The following is a 13,674-nucleotide window of genomic DNA, read 5'->3' on the forward strand; positions in this document are numbered from 1 at the left end:
AAGAGAGCACTGGCTTTCGGTAGCTGATAGCACCATTTGCGCTATGCTTGGACTTCGTAATTGCGAGATGTTCTACACGTAACTGAGCTTGTGACTTAGCATGATGCAGCTTTATTATCTTACCAGTGTAGCAAATAGTACCTTTCAATGAGACGCTTTAGTTTCATGAACATTTATTTGAAGGTGTGGCGTATCCTGCAGGTTTAAAAATATTTTGGATTCAGAAGGTTGTTTCCTAAGGGATAACCTGGTATAAGTCCTTCTGCTATGTCAAGTCATGTGAGTGTGATTTGTACCCTGCTCGTACATGGTTGTCAGTCTTGGCTGGAGACCAATAGGGTTAGGAATGAAAATTGACTGGGGACAGTTTGTGTCATTGCACTTCTTGAAAAAAGAAATCCCCAAAACAAACAACTTATAAAACCATGCTGAAATATCAACCTTAACACTAGAACCCCCGCGGTTATACTCATACCTAAAACTGCTGCCGGCAGTAATTATCACAGTTACATTTTAAACAACATCAACATTAAAATGTAAGAAAAACTGTTGGATTGTACAACTCAAAAGTTTTATTCAAGCTCATCATATCAAACATCTGCACAGTCGAAACGCTGTATTTAAATGAACAATTAAACATAAAAGGGTTCATTTTCTAACTTACTACATATAAAGCACTACTTCAAAAAATAAACATTTCAGAAGTAACTAGGGTGTAGACAGGTATATGTACATACAACAAGTAGTTTTTAACTTAAAACGAATCCAGTTTGAGCTGCTTCAGCCTGCTGTTTTGCAGTTTTCTGATCAAAATGTTTGAAAGCGCTGTGGCTAGCTTCAGGATGAAATCTCTCCTACTGATATTATCCCCAATGCATTCCTTGTTCAAAACCAATGAATTGATGGCTGCCATGTCCAATATAGATAAAAAACAGACTTGGATATAAAAATAAAATAGAATATTGTGGGTTATATTCAAAATAAAAACAGTATTTTAAAACGCAGACAAAATGACTGCTCTGGTGGTTCTAGGTGGGCAGGATTATAACTTCCTTATTTTTGTGATGCTGCCTTTCAAATGCCATCAGGGTATTTAATACTTGTATTTAGAAAAAGTCATAAACGGTCAACCTTAACTTTTTTAGACACACAGAGTAATTTAAATTTGAAAACCTCAAACCGTCAAAATGACTGCCATGGCCGTTCTAGTGTTAAAGGGGTTTTGGGGGCAAAATAATAATAATAATCTTGGGGCGATTTCTGCTTTTTAATTTCCATTTTGCTTTCTAAACCATAGCAGAGTTTGACAATTTATAGCCTACAGATTCTTTGACCATTTGTTTTTTTAATGATTTTTTTTTTTTTTTTTTTAAGAAATCTTACCATTCTATGGAATGTCCAGCTACATTACCCGGGAGGAGCAGTACAGCAAACCACAGCACAAGAAGATTAAAGAGAGACAGCTGGACCGGCAGAACCGACTCAACAGCCCGCCGTCGTCCATCTACAAATCCCACATAACCTCCTGTACAGTGTACAACGACTACGGCAAGAGCCATGGTGGGGCTGGGGGCAGCGGAGGAGGCAGTCCAGGCATCAAGAAAACAGAGCGCAGAGCGAGGAGCAGCCCAAGGTCCAACGAGCAAGATGTGCCAGGTAAGCTGTGAATTAGGGGCTTGCTGGCTGGCTGACTGTAGTGTACACTACACTGCAGGTTATTAGCTTTTTTTTTTATATTGACTGCATTTTGCACAATGGGACAACAATTGCACAACACAAGGGAAGTCTAAAACGCTAAACAGTTTTCTCTTCACTATTGGGTAAGTAATTAAATTCAGGATTCCTGGAAATGATATTTCAAATCATAGAAGGTACATTATTTGGCTGTCTGCAGAGGATTTTACAGCACACACACCCTTTTCTGTTGTCCCAGTGTGGCAGTTTTCATTGTCGGCAATCCGTTTCTTTAGAAAAAACTATGTGCGTATTTCCACACAGCAGACATACTATCATTTTCCAAATCCACAATGCACCATTTATGCTCAGGTAAGGTTATGTTCAATAGTTGTCTACATACTTTTTTTTTGATGAAAAACCTAATTTAGATGCAATTCAATTAAGATGGAAACTTTTAAAGTGCCATATGTCATGGCATTTAAAACCTTTTTTTTTAGTTTTAGTTTTTTTTTAAGTCTTATTTGACTTCAGACCTTTGAAAGGACAGAGATATTTAATACAGGATATTTGACACAATCTGTCAGCAAGCTAATGCATTATTAAAACGGGAACACCTGCACTGTGAGGTGAAGCTATATCTTCTTTTCCAGAAATGAGGCTCGACTTTTGAAAGTTCCAGCCTCACAATACAAGAAATGTATCTATAAAATGTTAACTTCAAACTGCAAAAAAGGGGACAGTTTCTATATAAAGCATGTAAATGAATCATATAAAGCCAGGCCATTTTTTTAAAATTATTTTTAGGAGGCGTCATTCCATGGTAACTGACTTTTAAGAAAGTTAAAGTTTACAAAGCTATGAAATTATTTCCATAAATCTTACCTAAAATATAGTGCACTTCCATTCCATGTGTTTGTCTCAGATTGTGCATCGATTATGAGGTAAAGTCCTATTGTCTGCAACGCAGGAAGTTAAAGTATAATTTAGTGGCAAAGAAAAATGGGTTACACAAAGATAAAATTAAGCCTGGAAAACAAAAATATCAACATAAACTAATAGGTGATTGACAATAATGCTGTCATTACACTTTTAAATTGTTCTAAATAGCACATAGTATTCTTTGTCCCCTTCTATTTTTAATAGCAAAATATTGCTGGGATTGCATACAAAGGCGCTACAGATGAAACCATGGTACATTTATACAGTGCATACCAGTGTGCATGTCTTTACCCAGAGTTTCATTTCTACCTTAAATGAACCAAACTGTGAGCCAAGCAGCCTGGATGTGTGCAACAGGGGTAAGGTTTTTACTTGTGTCACTGCTTCATAAAACCCATTTGTGCGTGAGACTGTTTTGAAAAGTGCCAAAATCTGAGTTATTTGTTTTCTTTAGTTTGGGCTGAACATTTATCCATGCTTCTAGCCAAAAGGCAGCTCTTTCTTTTTTGTTAACAAAATTGCCTTGGAGTTAGTGGTCTGTAACTGTCCTATTTCCCGTTGTTAAGCATATAAAAAAATAAAAAATTAAAAATTCTGATTCACCAACACTGATTCATTTGTAATTGAAATAGAGTTGTACTCTGTAATATGCAAAACCCATGATGAGCAATCCACCGTATCCTAAATGGCACAAATTGTAGATGTTTCACGCTGTTTTCTTAAAAGTGACTGATGAAGTTCTACTCCCAACTTTGAGAAACGGGTGCGCATGCATCCAGAACAATTAAAAGCAACACATCGTGAGGTACTGACTGCTGATGGTAACCCTAAAACAATGACATGAGACATACCTTACACTGACATTCTTAAAGAGGGTATTCATTCCAGAAATTCCATCAAAATTAAGCTGGTAAAATGATTAGTTATTATTGTTCTATGTTGGCTCTCTTACCAGCAAAGGAGAGGTTTTGTCCCAGATCACCATTTTCCATAATGTATGTAAGGCAACTCTACAGTATTAAGATCATTTTTACTCTGTCCTTTTGGCCGTTGTAATAAAGGTATATTTTAACTAAAACAATGAATCAGTTGTCACAAAATTGTTTTTTTCAGTTTCAATCAGGAAATTATTTCCACATACTGTGAATTTCATGGTCCGTCCTTCTGTATGTCTTTTTTTTTACTGTATCATGCATCATCAAATGTGATGGTGACCTACTCTACTTTTGCATGGTTTCTGGTGTGTGAGCAGTTACTCTAGGTAAGGCAGCTGTTTATCTTGGGAACCATTTTAATTTGATTTCACTTTGCTTGGAAGAAGAAAAAAAAGGAATAGAATTATTGTCTTTGTTTTTTTTTTTACTCAAGTGACTTGTATTTTAATAGACCTTTTAAAATAAGAATAATCTTTTCTTTCGTGTTTTATTGACATACGGAAGCGTGTTTCAAAGCACTTTTATTAGCTGTCTTCTAAAGTTCAGTGTGTCCATGGCAGTAGACCGTACACTTCATTTATATCCTTGTCGTTCATGCTTACTCAAATAAAATGATTTCACTGGGGGATATGATTCATGTCTACACAGTGAGTTTTGCCAACAGTATGAACAGATAATATATCATATTGCAAACAAAGATTTGTCTCTATACACTTTAGCTAGAAGCCTAGACATACTAGTAATGTTAAAAAGGAATAACAGATGGTCTTTGAGCTGCTTTGTAACATTATTTGTGTAACACACTCACAAATACGGCACAATCAGAAAGACACTGCCATGTACACTTCTTGTGTGCACATGCCCTCACACACAATGAACCTGGCTACTGCTGTTAGAACTTATATATTTTATGTGAGGTTTCTAGCAACATATTATGTTAAATATATGTGTGTAATAAGAGCTGGCATGGAAATAAAGCCAGCATCCAGTGATGTGATTCTGTCAGACCCCTAGCTGTCTCTTAACACTGTAGCTGTGCCTGCCAAGGGATGGTGCTGTGGGATCCCTATAAATGACTGGTGTAGAAACACACAGGTAACAATTTCTCCCTTAGAAAGTAGCTGAAAAGAGGGGCTATGTGGCACAGTTGGCTTTCACTAGACCCCCCTACCTTTCACCTCTGGAGACCTAGGTTTGTGTGTTTGTCAACATGACACGCAGTTCAGTATCACAGTATGGATTAGAGAAAAGCCCCAGACTGGCGATGTTAAGGTCAGGATTATGAAGGATTATGAAAAGCTTTCATGGAGCCTGATGGCACTGTGTCACAGAAGACTAAAAATGACAAGCACAAAAAGAGCTAGAAAAAGAGGCATTTGAATATAAAAATGTATCCCTTCAATATGTAGCTGCCACACGGTTGGTCATTTTGTTAGCTTTTAAAAGTTTTTAGTACAAAACAAAGCCTGAATTGGGAAAACAACCAACCATAGTTTTGGCTGGTGTTCGTAGCAGAAATACTTTTGGTTACATGACTGTGATAGCTTCACTTGAGCATGTGTGTTCAGGAGGACTGTAATTAAAAAGCAATATAATTAAAAAGAGATCCTTTCAGAGCAGAGCAAGTGTTCTTTTTTTTTTTTTAAATTCTGACCTAACTGGATATTGGAGGCATTCAAGGTCTTGGCATGAGTTTAATCTTGTTGCTTTTTGTTTGTATTATAACAATGTCAAATAAATGTGAAACACTGTCTGTCCACAACAACTAGCCAGGACATGCTGTACAGCACAGGACAATGGGAGGGCAGAATTTTCTATCCATGTCTGGGTGCCTTTGGTATTAAAACACTTGTACGCACTCACATAAATACTATTTTTATGTAGCTACTGCTTCCTGTGCTCAGCTTTAGGGCATTCTGTAAGACTGTAACCACGGAAACCTGTCTTAACCTTGTTAGAGCACAGCACCATGGATTCCAATGGAATCTGACACTCAAGTGGTCAGGGAGCGTATTACTCTTATACTGGGCTATATCATCAGATTTATTGAAATACCTTAAAATCCAAATACAAGCCCCTTGAGAACCACATGTTGAAGCACTGGGAGATATCTATATCTGTCACTTCCTGTTACCAAATTGTCTTTACAGTGAAAAGTGGAAACATACCAATGATATCGCAGTGAATACCCTGTTAATCCATTGCAGTTCCGTGATGCCTTATCAGTACTATATGTGCTACTGTACTAGAGTCTCTGGTTCCTTATCCATTGTGTTGCCTGTATTGGTGATGCTGTGATCCCACTGTATTAGTAGGTTTAAAAAAAAATTTAAAAAAAAAAGGTTGCCAAAGTGTTGTATTTAACTTTGTGAGCAATTAGACAAATGTTTTTAACAATACATTGCTATCACGATATATTTGAATTATGAGCAGACCTTAAGGATTGTGCCATTACCATGACTAGCTTTACTATAACGAGCCTCAGAAATGTGCTGAATTGTTAAGCTCCTCAGCCAGTGACATTTTGTATTGTATTGTACTGAGCTGAAAATCGCCACTGGGAAGAAAAGACCAGCTTGATTTGTAGGCTCATAGGACAGTCGAGTTTTGACCATTGCTGTTTTTGACTAGGTGAATCTATGAAGAGGTACTTGAAAACTGGTCTTGAATGCTATACTCCGGTAATAGTCATGAGGAGGGCAGGGGCACCAGTGATATATGGAAACTTGGCACATAGCTAAAGTTAAGCACTTAAAATAGTGCTCAGAGAATTTATTTCCATATTAAATTGAAGGGTCTCAAAAGTAGAGTAATGGGTCCCCTCTCATTTTAAAGTGGTAAAAATTAAATCAAAGAAAATATATCTATTTAATGATTCAAACCAAGTCTACTGCTGATGAAATGTTACTCACATGGCAGCAAGACATTTCAGTAACTGTTTTAATGTAATACATCTTCTAGTGTGGCTCAAACAACTATAAAAAACAAACAAAGGTCATCACATGTATGGTTTCTCAAAAAGAGCAAGAAAAACTGGGATAGCCTTAACAGACATGTCACATAAAAATGTATTCTTTTGTCAGTACAGCTCATGGTTATTACGGACAATTCTGGGAAACTGAATTTTGTTCCAATAATCTATCACATGTGTCAAATAAAAACAAGTAACTTTTATTTTTCAAAATACAAAGAAAGCTTGCATCCTTTTAAATACTGTGTCCAGTTTTGGTTACTTCATATTGTTGCATTTAAGAAGGCACAGAGAAGGAAATTTAGACAAGTTAAAATAATTACATTTCTTCAGCCTTTAGTATGGAAAGGAGGACTTAATTGAAGTTTGTACAATCCTAAATGTTATACTGCAGATAAAAGTTAACCCAAGTTCCTGCTCAGCACAGAGAGTTTAGCACAGAGTAGGACAAGATGGTAAACAGAGGCAGAGTACAGGTAGGAAACACTTTCTTTAATAAATGCATGGAATAGCCTACCAGGTCAAGTAGTATCATCTAAAGAATTACAAACGTTAACAAAACATTTACATTCTGTGCTACAAAACTAGCTCCGCTTAGTAGCGACCAATGCTGTGCTATGAAGAGATGGTTGTTGATGGACCAAACAACCTCTTCTCATTCCCAAACTTTTCATAATCCTTGTCTTTACAGAGGTCTTGTGCTCTTTTTTTATCCTGGTTCCCTACCCTGCTGTCCTGTTCTGGCTAATCACCCTGGCTTTGTGTTTCATAGAATAAATTGCATCTTCCAGTGTTGTCTCTATTCACTGCAACACAGAACAATACACATAACATTGACACCTGTGCTTCTTATACTGTACCCCCTCAGTGGAAATTACCAGAAGCCTCAATCATATCTACTGACTTGTGGCAAAGACTCTTTTTTCATATTTTACATTTGTAATCTGATGGGTTTATTTTGAAAAAAATGAAATTGTCTCAACCCCTTTCCATGACATTCCGAAAACTCAGTGATTACAAAAACCATGGTTGCTCAGTAACAAAAACAAACATGTTTAACAAAGTTTGTAAAAAAAAAAAAAAAAGAAAGAAAAAAGAAATATCTATATTTGAGTTAATGTATTTGGAAATTGCTCCAGTGACATTTGTTTGCTCTATATTATATAATTAATAATCATAGTTGTAAATCTGAAGCTTTTAAATGCCAGAAATTTGTTTAGTATCATTTATGTTGATTGTTAGTGTGTTATGACTTTGTGTTGCCCATATATCCAGAAACTACTGAAGTGTCGACCAAAGGTTTCATTTTATGAAAGCCCTTTATACAGAATTCAAATGTAAACTGTGTTGCCACTCATCTTTATAAAATAGGTCTTTCAGTGGCTGTGTAAGAGTATATGAAGCCTGCCACCTTGAGTCATAAACTGTGACCAATGAATAACTAAACTGTGTCAGCTGCCTCAGCATGTTGCCTCTATGCAGACCATTCAGAAGGTAGCAGTAATGAAGAAGGAAGGAAAGAGTACCTATTTATTTAATATACTTCTCACTTTAGATTTTAATGTATTTAGAGAATTTCTAACAATCCGTCTGTAGCACTCTCTCGGATTAACCCTGTTGCTTTCTTACACATTTAGAGATCTTATTTCTTAAAACATAGTCTGACAGAAAAGCAGCAACACTTGATCAGAGAGCCTGCTTCAGCATACAATACATGTCTGCATTATAACCACTAAATAAGCACAACATCTACTGTTGAAGTGTTTTCATAGCATGTGTGGTGATGTCAGCCAGGAAATGAATGCAATACAACAATAGCAAACTGGGGTACAATTGCGCTGTGGTGCGCTTATTTACAAAACAAAAGGTTTAAACAAAACAAAACACTGATACAAAACAAAAGGGCACGTGGGCCAAAATAAACAGACAAACAAAACGCTAATACAAGCACTTACTGTGCTGGTGTAAAGCCAGCATGAGTAGCAATTGTTTACTTTTTAGTTTTTCTTTCTTTACCTCCTCTTTACTCCCATTCTCCACTCACCGAACACCACCCATTGCAGCCAAAGCTGCAGGTCTTTATAGTGGTGACCAGGTGATTAACTAGCAAATAATTATCTTATTATCCCTTGGTCACATTTAAAAAACCAAAACAAATAATGGCGGACACCACCTAGCTCGTCCCGACAAACAATATGTGCTTTTCGCCATCATATATACATTAATAATAATAATAATAATAATAATAATAATAATAATAATAATAATAATAATAATAATATTATTAATAATAATAATAATATGCACAGGGGCGGGGAGTACCCCTTCACATATACACAAAGGAATTATAGGTAGATATAAATGAAGTCCAGGTGTGGAGATGTTCACCATTATAAACCAATGCTGTACCCCTGCCATCTTCCAATGCACCCTTACTTTACCACCAGCAAGATTAACAGCTTTATCTTTGACATGCTATCCTGCATGTTGTTGTACAGAACATGATTTTTATCATAATTGTTCTGTCAAATACATTTGTTTGATTGCTATCTAGCAGAGGTAGCTTATCAAAAGTTTAATGATCCTTGTTGTACTGCCCCACTCGCTGTAGCTATAAATATATAGTTTTTGAGAAGGTTGCAAGAGGAGCCCAAGCATTTAGTAAAGCTAATAGAAACTATGACAAATGTTCCGACAATGTCTTCAATCATGCATGTGTATCTGGCTCACTTGGTGATGTAGTGGGAAGCAGGTCTCAAGGGGAAGAAATCTTGTGTCCCTGCAGTAAAGATGTGCCTTTCAGAGTCAACTCAAACAGCATAGTGAAGAAAAGAGTTTCTAAATTCTCGTGGAGTGGAGCAAGGCTTAATTGTTAAGGAGGGTTAGGGTCCACAGCTGGTGAGCACATGAAATCTGTGCTATTCAGAGTTGAAAAAGAAAAACCTCTCTGGAACTCAGTACAGAGTGTCTTTCTTTTTTTATCTTCTTGTTAGGTCACTCTGTTATTCTTGAATATTCCTTCCTTCCAGTTGGTCTCTGTACAGGGAAGATGCAGCAACTCCTTGCAAAGAATAGATTGTGAACAAAACCCAACCGAATCAACAGCCAATTGTCCCTTGCTTGATTTGTTAAATGGCTTATTAACTTATTAGGAAAATGTCAAATATGCTAGCACTTCAGTCCTGAACGGAACAGTCCACTCTCGACCATTCAGGCCTGGTCCTCCCTCAAGGCCGGACTGCCAGTTATGAATGATTTGTGTGTACTGTTTTTGTGTTGTGCATTAGGGGCTTATCTTAGACCACAAAACACATTTCATTTGAGCCAGGCTTTAAAGCTTTACAAGTTTAAACAGTAGATAACAATAAATATCCAAAACATAATATTTTACTTAGCGTTTAACCAAAAACACATGCCATTTTGTAAATATATTGCATCGATTGGTCATAATGCATTGTAAACCACTGTATTTGAACACTAAGTGCAAACAAATGCAAAAGTAACGTTTTCAAGTAAATTCTAATGATATATATATATATATATCATATTCCGTATATATATATATATATATATATATATATATATATATATAGCTACTTTTTTCACTGAAAAGCATGTTTGATAGTTTACGATAATTTATGATAGTTGAATCTATTAGAGCTTTATGGTATTGCCACTTCTTAACGTTCACAAGTGGGTGCTGTCTGTTTAAAGATTTTTAATTAAAATAGATTCTTTTTCCTGCAATAATAAGCTGAAAAACAAAGTCTCCCGATTTGAGTAGCATATGAAGACAGGCATTACGCATATCCAGATTGACTTGTGTGGACTAACAATATGCAACTGATTACCAAAGCCATTGTAGAATTTATTTTTAACACACTAAGGTTGATTTTTTAATTTCTGCTTCATTTGAGAAGCACATATTTTGACCCCTGAATGGGCTGTCTAATCAAGACATACAAACAACTGCATACTTATTTAAACAAAGGCAAAAAATAGATACACAAGTGTTTTATTTATACTTTTAATGACCGCTGCACTGTCCTGGGACCTAGAACACAGAAAGTAGCATAAGACTGATAGAAAGTAGAGCATCTTAGCCCTTTTAATGAATTCAAACAACCTCTTGCATACAGCCCCAGGTTACTTGTTGAGCTACTCGGTCTCGTCTGATTTTGTAGTGGAAATGGGGTAGGGTTGGATGGTAATAAAATGTTCAGTTTACCACAATAATCCTGACTTTATGCTTTAACTTAATTCTGACTTTCTCACTACTAGTTTGTAGTTCATTTAGTCTTAAACAACTTTTTCCCCCTTTCTCTGCCAGCCTTTTGTTAGTTGGCTTTCTAAAATAAAGCCATACCACAGATCTCTCTCACAGTAGACCAAATGAATGTAATTTCCCAATGTCCAGTTTAATTACATGGCACTTTACACCACCCTTTTATGACAAATATGTTGTCTACAGGAAGAAAGAAGTATTAGCATTTGTTGCATTGGCACTGATGCTTTTTAAGTTTAGATGACTGTTAGAAACATGATTATACTTTTTTTCTGTACGATAAATAATCAAGACAAAACAGATTATCCATCAAGTCATGATAATGTAACTAATTATTGCTCTAAACTTGCTCAGCTGGAATGCATATCTGGCTTCCAGACCTCAGTCTCTTTTTACCAGGAGGTACAGCCTCTTATTTACCGTCTGTCTGGAATACTGACTAAAAGGAGTAATAGAAATGTAAAAACAGCCTTGCTATATTATTCAAGTATTTGGCACCTTCTTTTTTTTCTTTCAGACTCTCAAACCTCAGACGCTACCGTTTTTACCATATTCCGTAAAGGAAACCTTGCTTTTGTAGAGGGATCGAGACATGAGGCAATAGCCAACCTTTTGGTCACAGAAGAATCTTCATATCAGCATTTAATGTTATCTATTACCAGTCACCCCCTCACCCTGAACACTTCAAATGTGTGTGTTTTTTTTTTGTTTTTTTTTACAGTTTTGTATAAGCGATATAGCATGGGGTTCAAGTGGGCTTAACAGGAAACAAATGTCCAACCACCAATCTACATCATTCCTCGAAAACTGATTTGGGGGTACCACTGCTCTTGAGAGATGGCTGACTTGCATGTATTTCAGTGAGCAGATGATTATCTATTCAAATAGGAATGTATTTAGTAAACATCTGGTTTGAGTGAATAAAACAGACAACACAAACCCAGCACACTTCCCCAGGCGGTATACATGTAGGTGTCAGTCTGGTGCTGGGTGTGCAATATGTTTGGAGGAGGGTAGTTTAATGACACTGGGTATCATTAACATTGTCTGATGTGTTCCTTTGTGATCTAATTGAAATAGTAGATAGCTCTAAAACAAGTCTTAAACCCCATAACCCGGCTTGTCAAGAGTAAAAACACACAGAACAGTTGTTATTTGTTAAACAGCTACAGGTCTAAGGCAGGCCTACAGTTATCTAAAAAAGAGGGCAGTTTGAGGCTGTTGTTCTGACATGCTGAATGTGTTAGAAAGGTGACTGATGCCAAGCGCTTTGTTGGTTTTGGCTGCTAACCTGGACCAGACTTGGGCTGTGCCTAGTCCTCCTATTGAGTTATCTGGAGCGTGCTGCATTAAGTTTTCCTAAATACACTGATTGTTGGGATCTTCAAATTCTGTGTGAGTGTGTGTGTGTGTGTGTGTGTGTGTGTGTGTGTATATATATATATATATATATATATATATATATATATATATATATATATATATATATACACACACACACACACACACACACATATACATACACACACACATATATATATATATATATATATATATATATATATATATATATATATATATATTACAGATACAATTAGATAATATTACAATTAGATTATAAATCACTTTGGACAATGAAATGTTACTATATATTACAGATACAATTAGATAATATTACAATCAGATTATAAATCACTTTGGACAAAGAAATGATAGTTTGGAAAATGTGACCTTTGAAGTAAAACTATAGGAAACTAAGCAGTTGATTTGATCAGCCTGTAGAATGAAATCCAGCTGTGGCTTTTCCAGGCAGATATACTGTAGGTTGATTAAATTTACCCGTTAGTCCATTCAAGGAACTGTCGGCTAATGTCCCAGTGTAATAAGACTGATGAAGGGAATATCCTAAAACACACATATATGTATATGTTTACAGTTTTTATTGGTCTCTCTAGAACTTAGGTTGGACATACTTTAGTCTCAATGGGTTTAAACTCATCTCTTCTAAAAGTGTTTGGTGTCTGTATATTCATGTTTTTAAATCAGAAAGAGTCCAGATGGCTCATTTAGTCAGTACTAGAAATTGTCATGTCCAGCTCAGAATCACTTCTAACTATTTGCAGGACTGTGAGTAGTAAAGACATCCGAATCCAGTGTCTCTTGAGATCGGAACAACAGATTCCCAGAGCCAGGAAGCTGGCCGGACTAATTAATCAAAAGTACGTCTTTGTGGTAGCTTTGATCTGCATGGGATTTTATAATCCACATACTGTAGGAATAACCTTAAGGGGACCAAAACTCCCAGTGCACTGGAAACATGGTTTAGTTTATTAAGAAACACAGGGCAAAGAAAACAGCAGGTGAGGCTATATATATATATATATATATATATATATATATATATATATATATATATATATATATATATATATATATATATATATATATATATAATTTGGAATCACCAATTGTATTTTACCCCATTTCCTCCCCAATTTGAAATGCCCAATTCGTAAGCTTGACTCACCACTGCAACCCTCACACTGACTCAGGAGATATGAAGATGACACACAAGCCCTCCGAAACGTGTGCCATCAGCCGTCCACTTCTTTTTGCTCTGCAGCCCTGCCATGCAGCTACCTCAGAGCTACAGCATCTGAGTACCACGCAGCTCTGGGCTGCTTGGAGGACGGCTTGCCGGGGCCCAGCCAGTCTACAGGGGTTGCTGGTGTGTGGTGAGTTGAGGACACCCTGGCCGACCTAAGCCCTCCCCACTTCGAGCAGCACTAGGCCAATTGTGCACTGCCCCCTGGGAACTGCTGTCCACGGATTCGAACCGACAACCTTCAGGCTATAGGGTACATCCT

At 36.6% G+C, this 13,674-nt stretch overlaps 1 protein-coding gene across 5 annotated transcripts in view; it reads left to right on the forward strand.

Annotated features, from left to right (window-relative positions):
* LOC121322915 (fibronectin type III domain-containing protein 3B-like) overlaps positions 1 to 13,674 on the forward strand; it is a 240,282-nt gene that overhangs the window by 134,154 nt on the left and 92,454 nt on the right. For all 5 annotated transcript variants that reach the window (XM_041263510.1, XM_041263509.1, XM_041263513.1 and 2 more), the window contains one exon: positions 1,375 to 1,656. In XM_041263510.1, the coding sequence (XP_041119444.1) occupies positions 1,375 to 1,656 (282 nt within the window). The remainder of the gene's footprint in view (positions 1 to 1,374; positions 1,657 to 13,674) is intronic.

Source organism: Polyodon spathula, chromosome 11 (assembly GCF_017654505.1).
Source record: "Polyodon spathula isolate WHYD16114869_AA chromosome 11, ASM1765450v1, whole genome shotgun sequence".
Classification (NCBI taxonomy): Eukaryota; Metazoa; Chordata; class Actinopteri; order Acipenseriformes; family Polyodontidae; genus Polyodon; species Polyodon spathula.